The sequence below is a fragment of the Corvus hawaiiensis genome, chromosome 26 (genome assembly GCF_020740725.1).
Source record: "Corvus hawaiiensis isolate bCorHaw1 chromosome 26, bCorHaw1.pri.cur, whole genome shotgun sequence".
NCBI classification, from domain to species: domain Eukaryota; kingdom Metazoa; phylum Chordata; class Aves; order Passeriformes; family Corvidae; genus Corvus; species Corvus hawaiiensis.
This window is the reverse complement of record NC_063238.1, coordinates 45,797,818-45,822,707: the sequence shown is the minus strand read 5'-3', so window position 1 is coordinate 45,822,707 and position 24,890 is coordinate 45,797,818. Positions and strand designations below refer to the sequence as shown.

The 24,890-nt window shown below is 55.9% G+C and overlaps 2 protein-coding genes across 4 annotated transcripts in view; both read right to left on the bottom strand.

Annotated features, from left to right (window-relative positions):
* Positions 1 to 504: 504 nt before the first annotated feature.
* PUF60 (poly(U) binding splicing factor 60) lies at positions 505 to 23,232 on the bottom strand. Of its 3 annotated transcripts, XM_048286306.1 has the most exons (11): positions 23,140 to 23,232; positions 14,135 to 14,230; positions 12,751 to 12,840; positions 11,763 to 11,813; positions 7,737 to 7,898; positions 6,550 to 6,642; positions 5,308 to 5,521; positions 4,713 to 4,903; positions 2,526 to 2,661; positions 1,640 to 1,875; positions 505 to 1,247 (listed from the first exon to the last, which is right to left on the bottom strand). In XM_048286306.1, the coding sequence occupies exons 1-11, from the start codon at positions 23,164 to 23,166 to the stop codon at positions 948 to 950; spliced, it is 1,596 nt and encodes a 531-aa protein (XP_048142263.1). In that variant the 5' UTR covers positions 23,167 to 23,232; the 3' UTR covers positions 505 to 947. The 3 variants fall into 3 exon arrangements, with proteins under 3 accessions (XP_048142263.1, XP_048142264.1, XP_048142265.1); XM_048286307.1 differs by lacking the exon at positions 11,763 to 11,813; XM_048286308.1 differs by lacking the exons at positions 11,763 to 11,813; positions 12,751 to 12,840; positions 14,135 to 14,230; positions 23,140 to 23,232 and adding an exon at positions 11,441 to 11,737.
* Positions 13,512 to 24,890, bottom strand: part of NRBP2 (nuclear receptor binding protein 2) — a 35,036-nt gene continuing 23,657 nt past the window's right edge. Inside the window, exon 19 of the transcript XR_007199896.1 lies at positions 13,512 to 13,525. The gene's annotated coding sequence lies outside the window, so the exon portion shown is untranslated. The remainder of the gene's footprint in view (positions 13,526 to 24,890) is intronic.

Genomic DNA, 24,890 nt, shown 5'->3' with positions numbered 1-24,890 from the left:
GCATCAGGGCTCCCTCCCGGCACCCTCAGCCCCTCCCTCTGCCAGGACAGCAGCCCCCAAGGGTGACATCCCCACCCCGAGTGCCCCCTTGGCTCCATCCCAACCCCTTGGGGCCCATCCTGGAGGGAAGTGGTGGCTCCTCCCCCAAAGGTGCCACAGGGTCCTGAGCTGAGCGTGGCTGGAGGGAGCTCGGGGCTGGGCAGGGGCACCCACAGCACCTCTTTAAGCCCAGCCCCGCTCCTCAGGGTGCCAGCCTGGGCTGAGGAGATGCCAAGCTGGGTTGTGGAGATGCCAGTGCAGTGCCAGTCCTGTGCCAGCCTGGGCTGAGGAGGTGCCAAGCTGGGTTGTGGAGATGCCAGTGCAGTGCCAGCCTGTTGGAACTCTGGGTTTAAAGAATTTAGGTTTCTGGGATGTAATAATGTCCCTGGATATAATAATAGCCCTGTGCCAGACTGGGCTGAGGAGGTGCCAGCCCTGTCATACAGACACACAGGTGACACCAGCTTGCTTTGTGTTTTTATCCCAACTCCCCAGACACCAGATCCCTGTGCCCGCCCTGGAATGTCCTGGAATGTCCTTTACACACAGCTATAAAAAGCCTGGGAGGCAGAGGGGGCAGGGCCAGTCCCCGGAGTAGAGCTTGGCCAATTCCTTGGAACAGAGTTGGGTGGATTCCTCGGACTGGAGTTTGGCCGAGCACCGGGATCAGACTTGGACCAATTCCCAGATGCCAAGCTCAGCTGGGCCCTGAGACCAGAGATGGACCAATTCCCTGGATCCAAGCTCAGCTGGGCCCTGGGACCAGAGTTGGACCAATTCCCTGGATCCAAGCTCAGCTGGGCCCTGGGACTAGAGTTGGGACCAATTCCCTGGAACCAAGCTCAGCTGGGCCCTGGGACCAGAGTTGGGCCCATTCCCCAGATCCAAGCCCAGCCATGGGATGCAGTTCATGCTGAGAGGTCGCTGTTGTCGAACCTCTCCTGGTCGTAGACCTCGGCCACCACCTTCCTGCCCGCGAACCAGCGCCCGTTGAGCGCCTGGATGGCCTTGTGAGTCTCTGAGGCCATGGAGAATTCCACAAAGATCTTGACGATGATTTCGGCATCCTCCTCCTCCCCCTGCTTCTCCTGGTAGATGATGACCCTGTTCACAGCCCCGAACTTCCCGCACTCCTCCGTCACTTCTCCCTCCAGGTCGTCATCGATGTCCTTGGGATCCACCATGTTCCGCAGCACCATCACCGTGGACTGCAAGGGAAGGGACGGAGGAATTAACGCCTGGAGACACAGAGGAGACACCCAAGCACCCTGGCCATTCCAGGCACGCTCCATGGGACTGATGGCTCAGCTTCCCAGGGATAATTACTGAGTTTCCAGGTCTGTTTGCTGCTGGCTGTGAGGGGCTGGCCCCTGGATCAGGAATTCCCGTGGGCTGGGAATGCTGTGTGTCATCCCCGGGATTTCCTGGGATACACTCTGGAACCACAAGGAGCCTTGGGCACTACTCTCATTTTCCCTGTGCTGCTGCAGGTGTCCCCGAGTCCCCTGAGCTCAGAGGTACTGTGGGTGTTCCTGAGCCCCCCCAGCGTGCAGAGCCCACCCTGGGACACACGAGGCAGCTGTGACCTGCCTGGACTCACCTCCTGCTTGCGGAGCAGCTTCTGCATGACCATGTGCCGGGCGCTGCTCCCGGAAATGCTCATGTGCTCCTGCTCGCTCAGCATCTCCGGCCGCTCCGACTCCTGGAACACCTCCTCCTCCTCCTTCTCCTTCTTGACCTCCACCAGCCCCAGGGCCGGGGGGCTGGCCAGGATGGGATTCACAACCCCCACCTGTGGGATGGTCACTGGGATGGGCGGCCGGGCAGGGGTCACACCTGGGAGGGCACAGGACAGGAAGATGGTCAGTGACCTCTGGGTGATGGTCAGTGACATCTGGGCAATGCCCACTTGGGCAGTGGTCAGTGACACTGGACAATGGTGATACCTGGGAAACATTCAGTGATACCCAGGCCATGGTCAGTGACACCTGGGCAATGGTCAGTGACACCAGTGCCAATTATCCAGCTTTTCCCCCCATGTCAGGTGTTCCTGCTGGGAACCCATGGCCTGTCCCATCTATGGGACACCAAAATTAATCCATAAAACATCTGAGTTCTTGCCCAGGCAGGGCCAGGAGCAGGTTCTGGCTCCAAGTGGACCCCAGGTAGAGTCCCATCTGTGGAAAAGGGACATGGGTGACAAGAGGCAGAGCATACACAGGTGACAGGAGCAAGGGGACACACAGAGGTGACAAGGGAAGAGCACACGTGGGCGACAGGACGAGGGGACAGACAGATGCAGGTGACAGGAAGACAAGCACACAGGTGACAAGAGCATACATACATGACAGAACAAAGAGGACACAGAGGTGATGGGAGGAAGGGGACACATACAAGTGCCAGGAGAAAGGGACACAGGTGACAGAAGGGGACACACAGAGGTGACAGCAGAAAATGGACACAGGTGGCAGGAGGAGGGGTCCCACCTGTGATGACACCAGGGGCCTGCGCTGCCATCACGGCCTGGGGCAGAGCCCCCAGGGGCTGGGCCAGGGTCAGGGCAGGGGACACAAGCCCTGGTGTCGCCAGCGTGCCCAGCACTGCAGCTCCTGCCACGGCTTCCTGTGGGGGACGCAGAAAACCTCGGGTTAGCCCTGCCCCAGGGCATGTGCAGAGCACCCAGCCAGGCTCAGCTCTCCTACACCTGGCATGTGCCAGATGCTCCCATTCCCAGGAGCTCCCAGTGCTGCTGGGGAAGGGAAAGGTGTCACCCAGCCCAGCAGGGAAACAGACTCTGAAGCACCTTGGAAAAAAAACTTCCTCTTGGAACTCACATCCCAATAAACACCCCAACTCCAGGTGCCCAGAATTCCAACAACATTTGGGAGGAACATGCAGTTTAACAATAAACACTTCCATGGAAGTACGGAAAACAATGTGCCTAAAACACACTCCAGGACCCCAATGTTTTTGGTTGTTGTTGCTTCCCAGGCCACTGTAGTCCTGATTTAATTGCTGACATCCTTCTCTTCCTTGTATTCTCAGGGCTCCTGTAATCCCTGATGTGGCACAGCAGGAGATCCCAAGGTTTTGTCCCTCCACTCCCACATGTTCATGGATCTGCGACTCAAAGCTGCTGCAATATCCCAGCTCTCCTCTACATAAAACACCCAAACTCTGGGATCCAACCCATCCCATCAGGGCTCTGCTCCCAGTGCCCACAAGGCCACTCCTATTTCCACTGGAGATGAAGCTCCTAATGAAGGGGAATGGGAAAGTGCTGGAACAAAACCACTGGAATTTCTGGCTACACTGGTTACCAGCTGCCCCCACTTCTCACTGAAATGGCTAAAAAACTTCTCCCAACACTTTTGATTCCTTCACTTCCTTGCAAGCCTGACTTTTCCTACCTCTGGTAGACAGGGATGACCTTTGCTCCACTCTCTTTAGTGCCACTCTCCTCACAGAACAGATCCCGCAGTTTCTTGACAAACAGCAGGATTTATCCATATCTGTATCACATCTCTACCATTTCACTTAAGAAGAGTCCATAGTTCTTTCCCAAAGTGATTTTGATCCAAGTAATTCCAGCCATGTCTCAGCTTCCTCCCTCCCTTGACTGCAGAGGTTTCCAGACCTGTGGAATCTTTCCTGGGGACCTGCGAGTTCCATGCAAGGGGCAGCTCCTCCCACTCCTGCCTCCACCTTTGATTCAGGGAAACATTCCCCAAAAAGCCTCTTCTAACCCCAGCTCTGCTGCAGCAGCACCAGGGACTGCACTGACCAGCAATTCCTGCCTGAGAAAATCCCAAAACCCAACAGTGCTGGAATTTTCTTTCTCCATGGGCTACAGTGCCATGGGGGGATCCTGCTGCCCAAGGCAGGGATGGGGGCACAGCCATGGGAATCTGTGCCCACTGTTCCCACCCAGGAGCTCCTGGTACTTCAGGAAAACTACATCAGAGAAGTCAAGTTCTGTATCAATATCCAACCCACCCCACCACTGCCTCTCCTGTCTCCCAACATCCTAAACCATTCCAGGCCTGTTCCACTCTACTACAGGTGGGACCTTTCACCAGAGTGCTGCTCACACAACTGCTCCTACCCTCATCCCTCTGCCCCTTCCATGTCCTTCCCTGCTTTCTTTCAGCGTCTTCTGCAAACATTTCCCTCACTGCTGGTTTGATTTCCAGACTAGGAATTCTCTCCAACCTTCCCCACCAGTTCTGTGCCAGATCATTCCAAGATCTGGTGTCTCAGATTCCCCAGGTGCCAGGGATAAGCTTCCATGTGTGAAATCCTGGGACAAAGCATGATCCGGAATTATGACATCCTGGAATGGTTTGTGTTGGAAAGGACCTTAAAGCTCATCCAGCGCCACCCCCTGCCATAGGCAGGGACACCTTCCCCTACCCCAGGTTGCTCCAGGCCCCATCCAACCTGGCCTTGGACACTTCCAGAGATGATGGGGCAGCCACAGCTTCTCTGGGCAACCTGTGCTGTGCCCTGAGCTGTCCCTGTGCCTCACCTGAGCTGTGCCCTGAGCTGTGCCTGTGCCTCACCTACGCTGTCCCTGTTCTGTCCCCGTGTCTCACCTGAGCTGTGCCCTGAGCTGTGCCCGTGCCTCATCTGAGCCGTCCCTGTGCCTCCCCTGAGCCCTCCCCACGTCTCACCTGTGCCGTGATCTTGGCAGTGGCGGCGGCAGCAGCGACAGCAGCCGCGGGTGGGAGTCCTCCAGGTGTGGCCGGGGTCAGGAGTGGCATCGGGGGCGTCACGGCCTTGCCCACCCGCAGGTACTGACCCCCCAGGTCAAAGAGGTTCATGGAGGAGACGGCATCCTGGGAGGACTGGGCCTTCTCGTATTCTGCAGGAAGAGATCATTCACAAATGAGCCTTCTGTTGTTCAATCATGGAATTATGGAATGGTCTGGGTGGGAAGGGACCTTCAAGACCATCCAGTCCCACTCCCTGCCACCTTCCATAGGCAGGGCCCCCTTCCACTGGACCAGATTGCTCCAAGCTCCATCCAACCAGGCCTTGGACACTTCCAGGGATGGGGCAGCCACAGCTTCTCTGGGCAGCCTGTGCCAGGGCCTCACCACCCTCACAGCTGCTATAAATTATATTCCTAAATCCAGCCCTGACCAGCTCCCAATTTATTCCTATCACTTAACAAAATTCCTTCACTAGAGTGGAAAACCCAACCCCAAAGCCACCCCCAAGAGCAGAGGACACTCCCGCCCCTGCCCCAGCTCCACCCGGCTGTACCAATGAAGCCGTAGCCTTTGTGCTTCCCTGTCGTGGGGTCCCTGGCCAAGGTGCAGGATTTGATCTTCCCAAAGGCTTCAAACACGCTCTTGATGTCGTCGTCAGACAGGTCCTGGTGCACGGAGGCCACGTAGATGCGGTTGAAGGCCCGGGCCTCCTCTGCCAGCTGGTCAATGATGGGCTGAGCCTGCCCGATGTTGCTGGGCCTCCCCACCTGCAGGGATAGGGATGGGAATGGAGTTGGGAAGGGCCTGGAGCACCAGGTGCAGCTGAGGGAGCTGGGGGCCTCACCCTGGAGAAAAGGAGGCTTAGGGGGAACCTTCTGCCTCTGCACAACTCCCTGACAGGAGTGGGCAGCCGGGGTGGTTGGGCTTTGCTCCCAAGGAACAGGAGACAGGACAAGAGGAAACGGCCTTGAGCTGTGCCAGGGGAGGCTCAGGCTGGACATCAGGAGGAATTTCTTCAAGGAAAGGGTGGTCAGGCATTGGAAGGGGCTGCCCAGGGAGGTGGTGGAATCCCCATCCCTGGAGGTGTCAAAGGAACGCCTGGACATGGCACTCAGTGCTCTGGGCTGGGTGACAGGTTGGCCTCGATGAGCTGGGAGGGGTTTTCCCATGGGAACAGTTCCATTATTCTGTGACATGGACAGTCCATGGAGCAGGGCAGCACTTGGTCCCTTCCTGCCTGTGCAAACCACAGGACACCTCAAAGGACTATCACCAACAGAGGGACAGCTCCAGGAACAGCTGGCACTACCAGGATCTGGGCTCTGCTCCCTCCTCCCGGTACCTCTCCCATTTACCTTCCCTGACCCACCAAACACCAACCTCCAGGGATTGAGAAGGATTCTGCAAGCAAATCACAGTGCTCCTACCCATTTTTTTCAGGGTCTCCTAAACCCCCTGGGCCATGGGACCCTGCACACCCTCAGGGCATGTCAGAGACATCATATAAGATATAATCACCTTTACTTTGTCTTCAAGAGAATTCTATGTGTGTGTGGGAAAACCTGAGTCGAGTCCCTGGAGCCAATCTCAGGTGGGACTCGCAGGCCGGTGGTTTCTCCTCGGAGAGGAGGGACCCAGAGCCGCTGTGTGCCCCATGTTGGACATCAAGGTCCATCAGGGAACAGCTTTTAGGTTCCTTCCCCCATCACAGTGCTGTGGGGAGCATTTCCAGGCATGAAACAATTATTCCCAGGAAAAGAGAAGCAGGAATTTTCAGAGCAGGCGTGTAACTCACCTTGATGTTCCTTCCCCCCAGCATGACAGAATTCATCTGCTCCAGGGCCAGCTGGGCGGCTTCAGGAACCTCGTATTCCACAAAGGCAAAGCCCTGGGATAGGAGGAGACACCTGTCAATCACTCCAGCTGTGCCAATCTTAACGCAGCCAAGGTTTCCCATGGAGCAGATCCCTACAGGTGAAATTGATTCCCACCCCACTGATTCCTGCTCATGGCCCAAGAAGATTCCTTAGAGAATGGCAGAAAATGGCCTGCAGAGGTTCCACCAAGGGCACCTGATTCTGGAGCCTCTCGGTCTCTGAGGTCCCACAGCAAAACCCCATCTCACTCAGGGCTGCTGCCTTGTCAGCACTTCCAGCAGAGCTTCAGGTTGGACATCAGGAGGAATTTCTTCATTGAAAGGGTGGTCAGGCATTGGAACAGGCTGCCCAGGGAGGCATCCCTGGTGATGTCCGAGGAATGACTGAATGTGGTGCTCATTCAAGTGCTCTTGTCCAACCTCAATGACTCCGTGATTCCATGCACTTCACCCCACACACCCCTGGCTCCCACACAGACTCCTGCCCTACGCAGATCAGGGAGCTGCAAACATTCGTCCCCAGTGCTAAAAGGAACCTGCTCTTCACAAGGATAGAGGCCCCTTCCTCTCCTGGCTGCATCTGGAAAGCCTTGAAGAGAGGAGGATGTTCCTTGAGGGCTGGGAATCATAGAATCATGGAAAGGTTTGTGTTGTAGGGACCTTAGAGCCCATCCAGTTCCACACCTTCCACTAGACCAGGTTGCTCCAAACCCCATCCAGCCTGACTTTGGACACTTCCAGGGATGGGGCAGCCACAGATTCTCTGGGCAACCTGTGCCAGGGCTTCACTACCCTCACAGGGAGGAATTGCTTCCCAGTATCTCATCCAATTCAATAACCAGCAAAGCTGGTTATTTTGTGTTTAGGACACATGGCTGAAAGAAATATCCTTGCAGAAGACTCCAAAATGCCTCATCACTGGGGCATCAGCACCAGCTCTCGCTGCCCCCAAGGAATTCCACTCCTTCCCAGGACAGCTCACCTGCTCTTTGCCAGACCCAGGCAATCCCGCAATGGTTTGGGTGGGACAGGACCTTAAAGCTCATCCAGTTCCACCCCGTGCCATGGGCAGGGAACCTCCCACCAGCCTGGAAGCCCCATCCCACCTTGTGCTTCATGGTGACAGAGTCCCAGGACATGTCGATGCTCTTGATGGGCCCGAAGGGGGCGAAGGCCTGGCGGATGGTGTCCTCCCCCAGCTCGTAGTAGATGGAGCCCACGTAGACCCGGCACATGATGGCGAGTGCCCGCTGCCTCTGAGCCGCCATCTGTAGCGAGACAAGGACTGGCTGGTCAGTGCTGGGCTGGCCGTGGCCACTGGGGCCTCCTCCCCCTCCTGCTTCCCTCCCGGGAGCCACCCCCGGCGGCAGCTCTGGCACAGCCTGGATCAGAAGGATTTCCCTGCTCGCTGCACAGGGCGCTGGAGCGGATCCATCCGGCTCAGTCCCGGATAAAGTCCGGCTCATCCTGGGGCAGACACATTCCGGTCCCTCTGGCCGGGTGTCCCCCAGCCTGATCTCATCTCCAGCCACACCTGCAGGAGGAGGGAATCCCTTCACTCTAGGGCAGCTTCCCCCTCCAGGCAGCAAAGGGCTCAGCTCTGGGCACTGGGAGAATCCCTCCCGCTCCCCCCCGACAGCAGAGATCCATCGGCACTCCCACCCCCGCCCCATCCTCCCTGGCAGCAAAGGGTCTGGAACTGGGAACCTCCCCCCGCTCCCTCTGGCTCCAGAGCCTCCCCCCACCCCCAGCAGTCCAAGATCCAGTACTGGGCACCACTTCCACAGCTCAACAGCAAAGCCAAACACTCCCGTGGCCCAGTGGGACTCCTGGGAAGCGTGTGGTGCCAGTACTCATCCCTGCCTGGCGGCACTGGCTGTACTGGTGCAGCCCCAGCACAGCTGCACAGAGGATTTCTGCTACTGTGTCCTAAGTCTGCCTGGAAACCTGTTCTCAAGACAAATCCAGCCATTCCTTACAGGAGGGATCCCAAAAGCAGAGCACAGTGTGTCCTTCGTGTCTGTAACCCCTAGAGCAGCTCTAGAGCTGCTAAGGGACGTGTGGCCCTGGAGATGTGGCCACACCATGGGGTCTGGAGGAGTCACTGCCTGCATGTGAGGGGATGGCTCTGGGACAGGTGGGACACACCTGGGGCAGGAAGAGGCTGGTGCAGAGCACGTGCAGCAGTAGGTGATGCCTCTGACCCTGCCCAGCACCATAGCAGGGAGCTCTGAGCACCCCCTTCCTACCCCAGCACCCCCATGGCAGAGGGGCTGCAACCAGGACCTTGAGGAGGACGATTTTTGGGGTGCCCTAATGAGCAGAGGAGCTCTGCCATGCCTGGGGACCCCTGGGGCAGAGGGAAAGCACTCAGGGCCTTCTTGAGGCTGATTTCTGGGGTGCCCTAATGAGCGCAGGAGCTCTGCCTGGAGATGCTGCAACCCAAAAGGAGGGAGAGCTCATCTGTGACAGGCACAGCACCACAGACACAGCCTGTACCCGAGGGGCTCCTGCTCCCTACAGCACCTGTCTGGGACTACCACTGGCCACAGGAGAAAACAACCTAGGAGGGTTTAACTCCTGCCACTCCATACAGGACACTGCAAACAGGGACGGCTCTCACCCCAGACTCTGCCCCTGAGGTGACATCAAACCCCAACTGCTGCTCCTGAGGTGACACCAAGCCCCAGCTGTTTCTCCTGTGGTGACATTAAACCCCAACTGCTGCTCCTGTGGTGACATCCAGCCCAGACTCTGCCCCTGAGGTGACATCCAGCCCCAACTGCTGCTCCTGTGGTGACATCCAGCTTGCCCCTTGCCTGGCTTAAGGATTTCCCAGCATGGCTGGGCCATGGCTCTCTTTACTCTGCAGGCTGTGACCAGCAGGACTATGGCACGTACACATGCAGGACAGTGGCTGGGTGGTCTCCCAGGTGCTCCAGCACATCCCCAGCTTTGGTGCAGGAAAGCCCCTCTGCAGCGTGTCCGTTTGGGGGTCACAGCCATCACCAGTGTCACCCCGGGTGTCCCAGGGAGAGGCCTCTCTCAAGAAGCCTCCGCAGGAGGAAATCCCCACCTTGCCCTGCCACAGGACCCTAAAGGAGAGGGGGGGAGTGAGGAGGACTCAGGATTTTCCGATGGCAGAATTCCTTCCTGGAAAGGGTGGTCAGACATTGGAAGAGGCTGCCCAGGGAGGTGTGGAGTCCCCATCCCTGGAGGTGTCCAGGGAACACCTGGACATGGCACTCAGTGCTCTGGGCTGGTGACAAGGTGGGGATAAGGCACAGGTTGGACTCGATGACCTTGGAGGTCTTTTCCAGCCTTAATGACCCTGGGATTTTGGACCTGCAAAAGGCAGAGCTGAGGTGGGCTGTGCTGACTCTGGTGTCTGTGGGTCACCAACAGGAGCATCCAGGTGGGGGATATGCCCTGGGCACCTGAGCTCAGCACAGGTCAGTGTCAGGGCCTCCTGCCTGGACATCTCACTGCTCTCACCAGGCCCCACACTGGTTTCACTGCCCCTGTGCCTCCTTCTCCTCGGGTAACATGGAAAAGCACCTGCAGCCTCAGCCAGGCAGCAGCCCCCAACTGATGCTGCTCTAAAGGGATTTGGGAGGTTTTTTTAAGGACAGGCCAAAACCTCACCGTGGGGTGCTCTTATATCAAAGCAGGCGATGCACAACCCTGAGCACAAGCATCAGTCATGACACAATGACACCAGAGGATGGTGAAGGGACGTGGGAATCTTACACTGTGACATGTGGAGGGAGGACTGAGCCCACGGGAAGCTGTAACTTGGGCCCTGAGACCCAGAGCTCAGGGAGTTCAGGCTGTGCTGCCCCCACGGAGGAACTGGGGAACCCTGGCAACAGGAAAAGTGCTGGACAGGGGGCTGTTTGCACTTTGTGCATTCACAATGGGATCTGGGATGAAGCATCTGCCAAGAATGGGATATCCTGACTGCTCTGAACTGTACCAGGCTCCTGCTCCTGGGCTGTGTCCGCCTGTGACTCCTGAGGGAGGAATAGCTGAGGAAAAGGGGTCACAGCCCAGTGCCTGGGGGTCATAAGCCATTAAAACTTTCCTGTGCCACCAACTCAGCTGTGCCCAGCTGGGTAGAATGAGCCAAAAGTCATTTAAGCCAAATTGCTGGAGTTCCACTGTCAGGCAGCAGCCCCAGGGATGGGAGGAATTCCCAGGCATGAGGGCTCCGACACCGTCTCTGCCAAATCCACACCAAGATGGTTGCTCTGTTCCATTCCAAACTTACCCCTGTCCCAGAACATCCATTCTGGCTCCCCACTGACACACCACCCACTGCCAAAGGAGGGAGAGTGGGGATTTCACTTCAGTGCCCTTTTTCTTGGAGTTCAAACCTCCGGTTGTTTTACACTAGGCACAAATCTCATATTCCAGCAAGACTGAAAGGTATTTACAAACATGCAAAGGAATTTACAAATGAACCTTTGGGTGCAGAGACGAGTCATAGGACACTTTGTCCAGCACATCTAGGAAAAAGGAGGGGATGGATCATGCCACGTCGCTCAGCTCTTTGTGGCCTCTGATTAGAACGGGCACAAAGGCTCACACAAGTTCTCTGATCAGTCCTGCAGTTCTGTCCCTTCCATCCTGCTTTTGCTGCACTTGGAACGTGCCATATTCCCCTGGTCTGGACCATACATAGTAAAGAGCATCTGAGCCTGGGCTACACCATGTTCTGCCAACCTCCGGCGCCCCGGCCCTCCCCAGCACCGGCCGGCTCTGGGTGCTGGGAGGTCGTTCCACAAGAAATCGCCCCTTGGTGAGTTACCTTGGCCGTTAGTTTTAGGTCGGGACCTCAGAACTGTAGCATCCCTAGAAATGCAGCTCCCACAATTTCACGGGTGTGTTCAGAACTGGTGGAAATCTAAAGCTGTCTTTGCCCCCGAGTGGCAGTGTCCCCGCAGACTGCACAGCCTGGGGTCTTCTCGGGGCAGTGACACCTCGCTCTGCTCCTGGGCGTGTCCAGTACAGGTGGGGATGTGGGAGGGCTGTGCTGGGCGCGGACAAGAGCATTGGCACCACTACGAACGTCCCCACGCTAGGCCCTGACTAAGACAAGTGCCCCAGAAGAAGTGAATATGTCTATTGACCGATTGTAAAGGTGAGAGAGGATCTCCAAAGCCCATTGTCACTGCTGCCATCTGAAAGACAGTAAAGACAGAGTTCAGTCTGTTGGAGCTGAGCATACTACGGCTGTTTGTACAAACTCAAGCAGAGCGGCGGCACAGGGGCACCTGCGGAGAGGCCTCTCCTTCCTCGGCCCTCACTGCCTGGTCCCCAGGACTGTCCGGCGCCAGGACCCTGCCGAGTCCAGTCCCACCAGGCCAGGGTGGGGTTGTGCTGCTGCCGCTGCCTCGGGAAGCAGGGTGGGATCCCAGGGGGGGACTCAAGGCAATAGTAACCTCTGCAACCACTGTCGTTGATTCACCCCCAGCATTTAAAAGGAGCCCCTCAACTAGAGCAGACCCTCAGAACCAGGCACAGCCCCAAACGGCCTCAGCTGCCGGGCAAGGAGAGCACATCCACAGGGATTCCTCAGGCAAAGCCCTTGTTTTGGGCTTCCTGACTTCAAGTAAAGGCAGTGAGACATGTTCCAGAAACATCTGAAGCAGGGGAGGTCAAACCCCAGTTAAGGGTTCTCCCAGTATGGACATTCCAGTACAAGCAGGAACAGCCAACAGAACTTCTCCAAAATTGAGAGCACCTGGGTGCAGGGGAGGGAAATGGGCCAGCACTGGGACATGGGGACGCAGGGACCCTCCCTCAGGCAGAGGAGATGGTGACAGGACATCGTTCCCAGGATCACTTCTGCCTTCACCACCTTAAACATAGCTCAGAAGCAAAACCCACGGCAAAGTCTTTGGCTTCTTCTATCTCATGGAGGGACGTCCAACAGGACAGGAATTTTTAACCATTTCCTCTTGGAATCAAAGAGATTTGCGGGCAATTTGTGAGGTCAGTTGGGGTGCCTGGGTGAGCTGCAGGCTCAGGGCTGTGCTCTGGTTCCGAGGGCCCTGAGAACTCCACCGTGTCGGGGGGAGCACGAGGCAGAAGGAGCAGCTCGGAGGGGGGTCTCACCTGGAGGTTGGTGAGCTGCTGCTGCTGGTGGGCGATGGTTTGTTTCACCAGCACGCTCTTGATGCTCTGCTCCATCGCGTACTTCTTGGCCTGGAAGGAAAACAGGGGCTGTAGGGGCAGTACAACACAGTGGGGCAGGGAGCGATGCCTGGTTCCGCACCACAGCTCCCAGAACCTTCCAGTCTCCATCCCTAAGCACCACGGCACTGCCCACAGCTCCCCAGCACCTCGAGGCCCTGGGACACAGTGGGATGTTGTGAGGGGCAGCGCAGGGAAGCAGCATGCACCAGGAGCTCGGCATTCCCCTCTTCCGCCCTCACATCCCACCACAGCCCCTTACCTGCAGGGCCCAGGGTGGGGCACGGCCTCCTTCAGTCCTCTCCTCTCAGAGAGCGTCTGCACAGACAGGTGCTACAGGAGGGAAGGGCCTCCACCTCCCCATGGCCACCCCTGGGCTGGGCTCTCCCCTCTCAGCACACCCGGCCTGCTCTGGATCTGCTCCCAAAACACACCAGCTCTTCCCTGGCTCTGCTCCCTAAATGCCCCAGTTCACCTCTGGCTCTGCCTGCACACAACAAGGCTCCTTTGGGGTTTCTCTCAGTCCTCTCCAATTTTGGCAAAGCCAGAGATTCCAGCCGTGCCACACGGAGGCTCTGTGCCAAGGCAAACCTCATCCCCACACCTGTGCACATTCCCCGGGACACACACACAGCCACCCCCCTGGGCACCTGGTCTCCATGGCTGTGGTTTGGGAGCTGCCAGGGAATGGGAGGATCTAACCCAAGGGATTTGAGCTTAGGAAACCTGGAAATGGACAAGGAGGTTTGCATCCAGAGGCTCTGGAGAAGCCAGAGGGAATGAGGCTGGGAGCCAACCACCATACACAGAGGGACAGCTGTGACAGCACAGGCACATCCACATGGAGCCTCGTGAGGACAGAGCTCTCTATCCTTGTCATCCCGAGGACAGGGATGTTCTGGGATGCATTCTGGTGTGGACAGTGACAGGCCAGCTAGAGCAGATCCCAACCCCAGTCCTTGTGGAGAAGCAGCTGCTCCTCAGTGACTTTGTGGCACCCATACCCCAGCTCAGAATTCCCATCTGACTTAGGATGCCATTTTTCTGAACTTAATTACTTTTAAATCAAACCTGTTATCACCCACCCCAACAGCAACTCCCCATCATGCTCCCAAAAAGTGTCTATGAACTCTAAACCAAAACAAGTAATTCCTGGGCCCAAATGTGCCTGTGGGACCCTCCAGCATGGCTGCGATCCCAGAGATCTGGTGCTGAGTTCCCTTTGGCCCCACCAGAGACAGAGGCTCATTAAAAACCCAAACAACACCACCCCCCCAAACAGCAAACTCCCATCAGTTTTACTCACTTTCTGGAGAGCTTCCTGCTGCTCTGGGGTGAGAGGGGGCAGCCCCAGCTTTGCTGCTGTGCTTTGCCCATTTTCCATCTTAATGGACTCCGTACCCTAAGGAAACAGAAAATGCTCATGGAAAACTGTTCTCACAGGAGTGACCTGTCTCTTCCTTCCCAGAAAACCAAAGCACTTCATGTCAGAACATCACAGTTGGCTAAAAACCCTTTCCAAACCCTGTACGTCAGGAAAACCATATTCCCAGCATTCCCTGTGGGAAGAGCCATCCCAGCAATTTTACAAACCCAGGGATGTATTGGACACTTACAGAGTTCTCCAACCATGTTTTCCACGAACAGACAATCAGATAATCCTCAATCCTTGCTCACATCATCTCCATCCCCTCAATAGATCCCATGTCTGATGTCCCCATCAGTGTTCTCATCCCACCTCTCCCTCCCGGCTCTGTTGACCCAACTTTCTCAAGTTCTCGTTTTAAAACCTTCTCTGAAATTTTCCCAAATCACAGAATCATGGAATGCTTTGGAGGGACCTTAATGCTCACGCAGTCCCACACCCTGCCATGGGCAGGGACACCTTCCACTAGCCCAGGTTGCTCCAAGCCCTGTCCAACCTGACCTGGAACACTTCCAGGGATGGGGCAGCCACAGCTTCCCTGGACAACCTGTGCCAGGGCCTCCCCACCCTCACAGGGAAGGATTTCTTCCCAATGTCCCATCTAATCCTGCCCTCTGGCAGTGGGAAGCCATTCCCCTTGTTCTGTCACTCCAAGCCCTTGTCTAAAGTCCCTCTCCAGCTCTCTGGAACTATGACTCCAGCACAGCAATCCCACTGCTGGAACCATGAATCATACTGCTGGGACTGTGACTGACTCTAGCACAGTGATCCCACTGCCAGGACTGTGACTCCAGGATGGTGATCCCACTGCTGGAACTGTGATTCCAGCACAGCGATGCCACTACTGGAACCATGACTGATTCCAGCAATTCAGCAACCCAATGACTGCACTGCTGGGACCACAATTCCAGCATGGTGATCTCACTGCTGGGACCCTTTGCTCAGCCCCCAGCAGCAGATGTGGCCCTGCCTTCAGTGCTCATGTGGGTTCTGGCAGCACCATCCATCAAAACAGAACTGGTTCCTTCTCTCGACTCCACATTTCCCATCAACCACCCAAAAACCAAAGGGGACAAACTCCAGCCTGTGGTCCTGGACACGCTCCTGTGGGAAGATTCTGCTCCCAGTACAAGTAGCACGGAAAAACCTCTCTTCAGAGCAGGAACCAGGACTTGAAGCTTTTCCTTTACCAACTGCAAAGCTTCTCCTGGATTGTCACAGAATCATGGAATGGCTTGGGTTGGAGGGACTTTAAAGCTCATCCCATTCCACCCCCTGCCATGGGCAGGGACACCTTCCACTAGAACAGGTTGCTCCAAGCCCCATCCAACCTGGCCTTGGACACCTCCAGGGATGGGGCAGCCACAGCTTCCCTTCCCACCCCAACCATTCCAGGACATACCCTCAAATCATCTGACTTATTTTACAGCAAGAAGGAGACTCCTGGTTTTGTGCAGCCTCCAGCTCCCTGGGGGGTGTTGTGAGCATTTTCTAGGATCAGTGAACATGGAGCAAACAGGAGACAAACCCTCCCAGCACAAAATTCTGTTCTCCAGGTGTCTGGACAGTATCCAGAGCTGCAGGTGTTTCCCCAGTCCCTTCAGAAGTTCATGGCTGGACAGAACACCAGCCATGGATGATGGGAACACCAGGGCACCAACAGGGAGCTGACGTGGGAACAGAGGTGGCTGAAGCTGCAAACTGGCAAACTCCAGTGCACAAAGCCACGACTGCACAGGCCACACCCAAACTGGAAACAAGACCAGCAAAGTGATGTGGTGTCATGGAATTGCTGAGATTGGAAAAGCCCTCACAGCCCACCAAGTCCAACTGTCCCCAGCACTGCCAATGCCAGCAGTGACCATGTCCTCAAATGCCATCTCCACCCAACCACAAACACAACCCAGAAATGCTGATCTGTTTATAAAAGAAGGCTCCCTCATCTCCAAGATTCATTTTGATTGTGGAACATCCAATAAATTAATTAAAAAAACCCTTCTTGTCCTTTCCCACCTGGCTGAAGCCCTGTTTGTCACCAGCTGCCCCTGTTCCCTCCCACATCTCTGCCATTGGACACTCAGGCCCAGTGTTCTCCCCAGCCAATCTCAAAGCCTGCAAATCCTTTTCTCACTGCTCCTCCCATCTCTTCCAGCTTAAAAAACTTAATTATTCCAATTTAGGAACTGTCATGGGTTAGCAAGCATAGTCCCGGAAGTGATTTTCTTGCAAAGAGGTGCTTACAGCTTCCTCTGTGACCTGACAGAACCTATCAGCTGGCCAGTTTGAATATGGACAATTTTTTAAGCCACTTAGAATTTTGACTGCCTCTGTGGTCCACATTTAAGAACGGAAAAACCCCGGGAAGCTCTCTGTCCCGTTTCCAGTGCTGGGACATGCAGCTGCAGGGCCCGGGCCAGGCCCTGCTCAGGCCGAGCTGGGCCACAGCCATCCTGGAGCCATCCTGGAGCCATCCTGGAGCCGTGCAGCCCCGTTCCACCTGCGGCCCCCCCAGCCCTGCTACGGCCGAAGATGAAGATTCAGCTGAAGCTGCCTGGCAAAGATAATGTGACCAACAGCGATAAGAGAAATTCCAGCTGTGAGGCCCAGGTGAGATTAACCCTTTTAGTGCTGTGAAGAGCTGAAAACCTGAGGGAGGAGAAAGAGGAGATGCTTAAAGGTGAAAATCTGTTGTAAAGCTATGGTGGTGATGGACTATGATACATCAGAGTACCCGTTGTGATTTCATGAAGGCATGTGGGGTGGAGCGTTCAAACTGCACTTGTGAGCAAAGGCACCTGTGCTGGAATAAGCAAATGCTGAAGCAGCTGTAATTTGATCAGAAGTTTGAAAAGGGAGAGATGGAAGTGATGAGGACTCTTGCTCCAATTGGAAGGAGAAGACCTCAGTTCCTAGAGATGCTCCCAGAGATAGTCCTAGAGATGAAGATGCTTTTTTTTCTCCCAGGAAAGGAGGAGGGCCTCTATTCTCAGAGATGGAAATGCTCCCAGAGATGGGTGAAGAGAACTTTTGTTTCTGAATGGCTCAACCTTAAAACTGTACCCCAGTAATTCAAGAGTGGACCCTCGAAAGCAGTTGTGGGAAAAGCTGCAAGTCGGGGAAGGGACTCACATGCGAGCAGAGAACCAACCCGGGCGGCTGTCTCATTGTGATAATGTCTCCATAGCATGAGCAAGAGAGACTCCACTTCCTAAATGAATTGAACAAGGAAGTGGTAAACAGACTGAACATCTTAAGGGTTGTCTTTTCACATCGTCAGTGGGAGAAGGGGGAAAGGCGGGGGGAGGAGAAGTGTTCTGAAGGTGTGGTCTGATTTCTTTTTTTTTTTTCTTCTTTTAGGTCTATTAATAAACTTCTTTATATTCTTTCAAGTTTGGTGCCTACTTTGCTTTTCTCCTAATTCTTATCTCACAGAAGGTAAAAAGGAATGAGTATTTTGGACCAAACCACTACAGGAGCTCTGAGATGTGGGGGGAGAAGAACAGAGTGAAGGGCTGCCAAATGTAACTATTCAGAATAAGAAAGCCAGGAGCCCAATCTGTTGTGATTCTTCCAAACTCAGCCCACTGCAGGACTGAGGTTAATATAATTTACGTATTTGGGCTCATTAACAAGAACAGCTTCCAAAAACTGCTCCAGAACATCCCAGCTCTGACACAGAGGATGAAGCCGAGGCTGAAAGGACCCAGCAGTGCCTAGGAGCACCAGGCACTGCTGGCTCCAGGCTCCCTGCCACCACACATCCCTCTGGGAAGAACTCACAGATCCAGGGGTGATCTCTGCTGACCAATGGCATGGCTCCAACAGGAATTCCTGAGCATATATCCCTCACCATGGAACACTCCCCAAGGATCATCATCACCCTGTCACTCCAGGCTCCCTGGAAAGCAGCACATTGTGCAAACGCATCCCAGCCTCCATCCTCATACTCAAGAGAGCCTGGACTGCTGATTTCCTCTTTCCAGGCACCTTGGGATAACCCTGCTTCCAGGAACAGGCCCAGCTCAGTTCCCTGGGGCCAAACAACAGCATCTGGCAAGGAGCAGCTGGGGCTTTGTGCTCAGGCTCCTCCCCTGAAACCTTATTCCCACATCCGTTTTTTTTTAACAGCCATCTGGAGCGAGGAAAGAGGGAAAAAAACTCGGGAAAAGCTGGTAGAGGAAGCAAGAGAACAGGAGCTTCTTTGGAGAGAAATAGATATGGGACACCTGCTATTCTGGTGTCTGAGCATGGCTGAGCCCTTTTAGGGGGTTTGAACTCCAAGAGTTCAGAAATATTCCTGTAAATTTGTTACAGGGTTGAGAACTTCTCTGAAGTATAAACACACAAAAATGACAAAAACCACAGAATCCCGTTCATTTAGGAACCACAAGCATCAAACCACGCGGATATTCAAGGAGACACAAGTGCAAAAAGGAAGGATGAAGCACATGGCCAGGGCATGTGGCTCCATCCCTGCTCCACCTCCTCGCCAAGACATGGAACAGGAATTCAGCTGAGTACTTTCACACTGCCCGCAGCAGAGAGGCTGGAAGAGCATCACCTGAGCCTGTCAGGAGCAGCAGCCTGAGCAGCACAGAATCCCAGGATCACAGAGGTTGGAAAAGATGCCAAGATCATGGAGTCCAACCTGTGACTGATCCCCACCTTATCACCAGATCAGAGTACTGAGTGCCATGTCCAGTCGTTCCTTGGACACCTCCAAGCAAGGGGACTTCCAACCTCAAGCAGCAGCCCTTTCCAGTGGCCTGACCACCGTTTCCAGAAACAAACTCCTCTACAACAGGCAAGTGTCCAGGAAAGGCCCTTCCTGGCAGATACCACATCTCAGTAGTTTGTCCCTATTTACCATCAAAGCCCTTGAGGATTCCATTGGAACTCTGGAAGCCCTTGTGGGCACCGTAACCTTTAGGACTCCTCAGCTGCTTTAGCAACTCCTTTCCCACAGCCCATGGAATGCTCTTTCCCAACTGGGAACAGCAGTGCTGGCAGTTACTGCTGGCACATGCAGAATCCAGAGCATGGGGCACATCCAAAGCTTCTCCGCTACTTCCCAGGTGTGTTCCTAGAGATTGGCAGGAATCAAAACCTCCCAAAACGGGCCATTTCTGCAGCACCTCATGAGCAAATGGCTCCCACAATGGCAGACGTGGCCAGTGACACAGAATCATGGAATGGTTTGGGTGGGAAGGGGCCTCACGGCTCATCCAGTCCCACACCCCTGCATGGGCAGGGACACCTCCCCCTATCCCAGGTTGCTCCAAGCTCTGTTCAACCTGGCCTTGAATGCTCCCAGGGATGGGGCAGGGGCTGAAACCAGATGAGATTTAAGACTGCTCCCATTCCAAAGCAGGCTGTGATTCCATGATTCCGTGGCTGACCCTATCAGGCTCCCAAATGACTTTTGCCAAACTGCACAGCTCAGCCAAGGGAATGGAACTGAGGCTGATAAAACTGATGTCACTGAAGTCCCGAATGGAGACCACACATTCCTGCAGGGCAGGACCACCCACCCAACCCAGACGGGATTCAGGAATGCAGAAGGAAGTCAGGCACTGGCAGAGGAGTTGATGTGAGGGCATGAGGGCTGATAGTGATAGGGAATGCTCCAAAATCCCTCCACAGAGGTTTTGTTCTCCCAAATGGTATCGGTGAATATTGTGGCCACTTCCAGGGGTACAGAGAGCCAAGATTGTCAGGAGAGAGCAAAGGAAAAATACCCAAGGGCCTGGAATATTGTACCCATTTCCAGGGGTGCAGAGAGCCAAGACTGTCAGGAGAGAGCAAAGGAAAAACACCCAAGGGGTGTGGGAAGGTCCCAGCTCAAGAACTGAGGGGAACACTGAACTGGGAGCACTATCACAGCACTGACATGGTGCCACCCAAGGTCCTAGAGCCCCAAGATTCCTTTAGCAAGACAGCAACGCCCAGATCAGCTTCAAGAGGTGATCCCATAGCCACCACTAACACCAAGGTACCATCCAGGGAATGGAGAGATTCCCTGAGAATTCCATGCACAATCCCCTGGGCCCTGCTCTGTCTCGCAGCACAGCTCTCCCCTGCCCGGGGCAGCAGCCCGGGAAGGATGATCCAGTGCAAACATCACAGCGGTTGTTTTCCAAATCCTTTGGGTCAGAAGGAAGGAGGGAATGTAGAATGGACTTTCACTGGTCCTCCCCAGCCTCCCGCAGAAGTTAATCAGCCGCTCTGGGCTGAGAAAAGGTACCCCAGAAACATCAGAGCTGATTTTGGATCTGAAAGGCAGCCACACACCTGCCTTTGTGTGATTCCCACTGCTCCTGGCATCCTGGAATCACTGAGGTTGGAAAACACCTCCAATACTATCAAATCCAAGCTATGCCTAATCTACACCTTGTCACTAGCCTGCAGTAGAGTGCCACGTCCAGTCCGTCCTCGGACACCTCCAGGGATGGGGACTCCCTGGGCAGCCCCTTCCAGTGCCTGACCACCCTTTCCTCAAGGGAATTCCTCCTGAAGTCCAACCTGAACCTCCCCTGGCACAGCTTGAGGCCACATCCTCTTGTCCTGTCACCCCGTGCAGGTGTGTCCACAGGGATTCCCAACACCTGGAAATCCCTCTGCAGGTGTGTCCACAGGGATTCCTGACACCTGGAAATCCCTGTGCAGGTGTGTCCATAGAGATTCCCAACACCTGGAAATCCCTGTGCAGGTGCGTCCACAGGGATTCCTGACACCTGGAAATCCCTGTGCAGGTGTGTCCATAGAGATTCCTGACACCTGGAAATCCCTGTGCAGGTGCGTCCATAGGGATTCCTGACACCTGGAAATCCCTGAGCAGGTGTGTCCATAGAGATTCCTGACACCTGGAAATCCCTGTGCAGGTGCGTCCATAGAGAGTCCCGACACCTGGAAATCCCTGTGCAGGTGTGTCCACAGGGATTCCCAACACCTGGAAATCCCTGTGCAGGTGCATCCATAGAGATTCCTGACACCTGGAAATCCCTGTGCAGGTGTGTTCACAGGATAAATGGGAACTCTGAGGCCAGGTGTTCACTTCCCATCCCCTGCAGAATCACAAGGAACCTCACAAAGTAAGACCCGCCCCCCCCTTCCCAGCATTCACCTGGGAAATTTCCTAATCCAACGGATTAAGGAAAGATAAGGCAGGAAACAAAGAGAGAATTATTTATATTTACTCCCAAATGAGAGCACCAACACCTGTGAATTCACAAAACAAATTCCAGGACACACAATTCCTTCTGGGATCAGGAGCAGCCCCTTGGAGCAAGGCTGAGCAGCTCTGTAATTGGAGCTATTCCTCAGAGAAATCCTGTATTTTCCATGGAAACAATGATGGGGAAACAGGAGACAAACCTAACAATAAATTCCTGCTGTGCCACAGAGACTGCAGATCCAGCCCAGTACTCCATGAGATCTGGGGATTTGCAAGGGGAGCCCACGGGCCCCACAGGTATTCCCAGGCTCCTTCCCTGAGCTCTGGCACCTGCGAGGCTATTTCCATTTCACACAATTCCCAGTGAGCCAAGAACCAGCCCAGCAGGCCCACGGAAGCACTTCCATCACTCTACTCACGGTTAAAACCCAGGAAAACCAACAGCCCGGAAATTCCTGTTCTCTCACACCCTCAACCCATCCAGGAAAGCCCTAAAAATGTCTCAGAACCCATAAAGAACTCCCATAAGACGCAGCCCAGGAGGATTTGGGAATTGGAGCCCAAAACCAGCACTTAAACAAGCGGATTTGGGAAACCCAGCCCCAAACCGAGCATTTAAACAGGCGAACGTGGGAACAGTAGCCCAAAAAGGAGAGTTTAAACAAGTGGATTTGGAAACACCAGCCCAAAACCAGCGACCTGTGCGGTCCCTCACAGAGTGATGCCCGATCCCATTCCCTGCAGGGCCCAGAATAAGCACTGCCGTCCGTGCAGAGCCCGGGGATCTCACTTCCTGCACGGCCCAGGATAAGCACTGCCGTCCGTGCAGAGCCCGGGGATCTCATTTCCTGCACGGCCCAGGATAAGCACTGCCGTCCGTGCAGAGCCCGGGGATCTCACTCCCTGCACGGCCCAGGATAAGCACTGCCGTCCGTGCAGAGCCCGGGGATCTCATTCCCTGCACGGCCCAGGATAAGCACTGCCGTCCGTGCAGAGCCCGGGGATCTCATTCCCTGCACGGCCCAGGATAAGCACTGCCGTCCGTGCAGAGCCCGGGGATCTCACTCCCTGCACGGCCCAGGATAAGCACTGCCGTCCGTGCAGAGCCCGGGGATCTCATTCCCTGCACGGCCCAGGATAAGCACTGCCGTCCGTGCAGAGCCCGGGGATCTCATTCCCTGCACGGCCCAGGATAAGCACTGCCGTCCGTGCAGAGCCCGGGGATCTCACTTCCTGCACGGCCCAGGATAAGCACTGCCGTCCGTGCAGAGCCCGGGGATCTCACTTCCTGCACGGCCCAGGATAAGCACTGCCGTCCGTGCAGAGCCCGGGGATCTCACTTCCTGCACGGCCCAGGATAAGCACTGCCGTCCGTGCAGAGCCCGGGGATCTCATTTCCTGCACGGCCTATAGGAGCCATGACCGTTCCACGCAGAGCCCGAGGTCGCCTATTCCCGCTGCAGGCGGGGAGGGAACTGAGGAGAACCGGCTCAGGACCGGGAGGGGAAGCACCGACACCTCCCCCACAGGGAGAAGGCCGGGTCGGGAGCCCAGAACCGGAGGAGAACCGGGGGGAAGCAGCGCCGTCCCCTCAGAACCGCCACCCCTCACCCGCGGTTCCCCCTGGCGGCCGCCCCCAGCTCCGAGAGGAGCCCCGAGGAGCCGGGAGGAGCCGGCCCGGCCTGGTCCCGCCGCCCCATCGCCCCCTCACCAGCGCCATCGTCGTTGTCGCCGCCATCTTGTCCTTCCCGTCTACAGCACGCGGGTCTCGCGAGAGCTCCGCGGCGCGCGCGCGGGAAACGGGCAACAGGAGGTCCTCACGAGAAAAGGTATCGCGAGAGTTCGGGGATGTCATGTGACCCGAGCGGTTGTCAAGATGGCGCCGCCCAGGCGCGGTCACCGGCGGCGCGGCGAAGCACGGCCTGATATGATCCCGGGGGGATCAGGGCCCCAGCTCGGCTGTTGCGCACTTTAGCGCCCCTGGGCTGGTGCTGGGCCGGCAGTGCCCGGTGTCTCGGGAAGGTCCAAAGCTGCTGGTGCCATGGGCAGGGCTGTAACGGGCCGGGCCCTGGATAAGACGGGCTCAAACCGGCTAAATGCACTAAACCTGGGTAAACCCAGCTAAAACGGGACAAAACATGCTAAAACCGAGGGCCCGGCTGGTACCAGGTGGCCCTTGGTCGCAGCCGCGGGGGAAGAGCCGCGGGAACCCCCTCCCGGTACCGGCGGTGGGCCCCGGGAGGTGCTGGACGTGTCATGGGAGGGCGGATCGGGACCGTCTGCCGGGAACTGGAGTGAAATGTCCCTGTCCCCATCCCGGTGTCTCTGTTCCCGTCCTGTCCCTTCTCTTGGTTCTGTTCGAGGGGCCCCAATCCCTGGTGTCCAAATTTCAACGCAGAGCCACGGCCAAACTCCGGCACAGGGAACGGAGCCGGGCTGGGAGAGCTGGGAATGTTCATCCGGAAAGGAGAACATTCCGGGGACACCTTAGAGTCCCTTCCAGTGCCTAAAGGGGCTCCAGGAGAGCTGGAGAGGGACTTTAGACAAGGGCTTGGAGGAACAGCACAAGGGGGAATGGCTTCCCGCTGCCAGAGGGCAGGATTAGATGGGATCTTGGGAAGGAATCCTTCCCTGTGAGGGTTGGGAGGCCCTGGCACAGGTTGCCCAGAGAAGCTGTGGCTGCCCCTGGATCCCTGGAAGTGTTCCAGGCCAGGTTGGACAGGGCTTGGAGCAAAGGCACTGGTGGGTCTTGAAGGTCCCTTCCCACCCATCCATCCTGGGATTCTGTGTTTCTGTGCCAGGGGATGGAAGGGCAGCTCTGGGATGGCCCCACCTGATGTCCCTCCCCACGTGTGGGTTCTGCCTCAAAGACAAGCAGCCCCAGCAGGACACAGGTGCTGTCACACCCGGCACCTCCAGAGCGGAACTGGCACCAGGATCTTGTACTCCCACTGCAGAAGATACACAAGACTGAGGAAAACCCCCAAGGAATTCACAGAGCCCCCACGTTTTATAAAGGATTTTGGGAGTTTGGGCCGCTAAAGTTCACCAAGGGCAGGGAATTCCAGGGTCAGAGAAGCTGTGTTAGATCCTGTTGAATCCATGGATTCATGGGAGGGGTGCATTAGGGAAGTGCCAAGGAGGGGCTGGAATGTCTGGGGCCCAGGGCGGGTCTGCTCTGGGGGGAATTGGCAATCAGCAGCTGTGAGGTGTTCCCTGAATCCCTCCTCCTTGGTTTCACTGGAGTAAGGAATTACAAGCAGTTTGGTGCAGAGCCCTCCAGTGGGACTGGCTGCTTTATTGATTTGTCAGGTTGGAACATTGGCACAGCTGGGGATGCAGCACAGGCTGGGAATGCAGCCTGAGCGAGCCAGGAATGCAGCCTGGGCCGGGAATGCAGCCCAAGCTGGCAGTGCAGCATCTGAGCACGGATAAAATCCCGGTGGGATGCAGCCAGAGCGA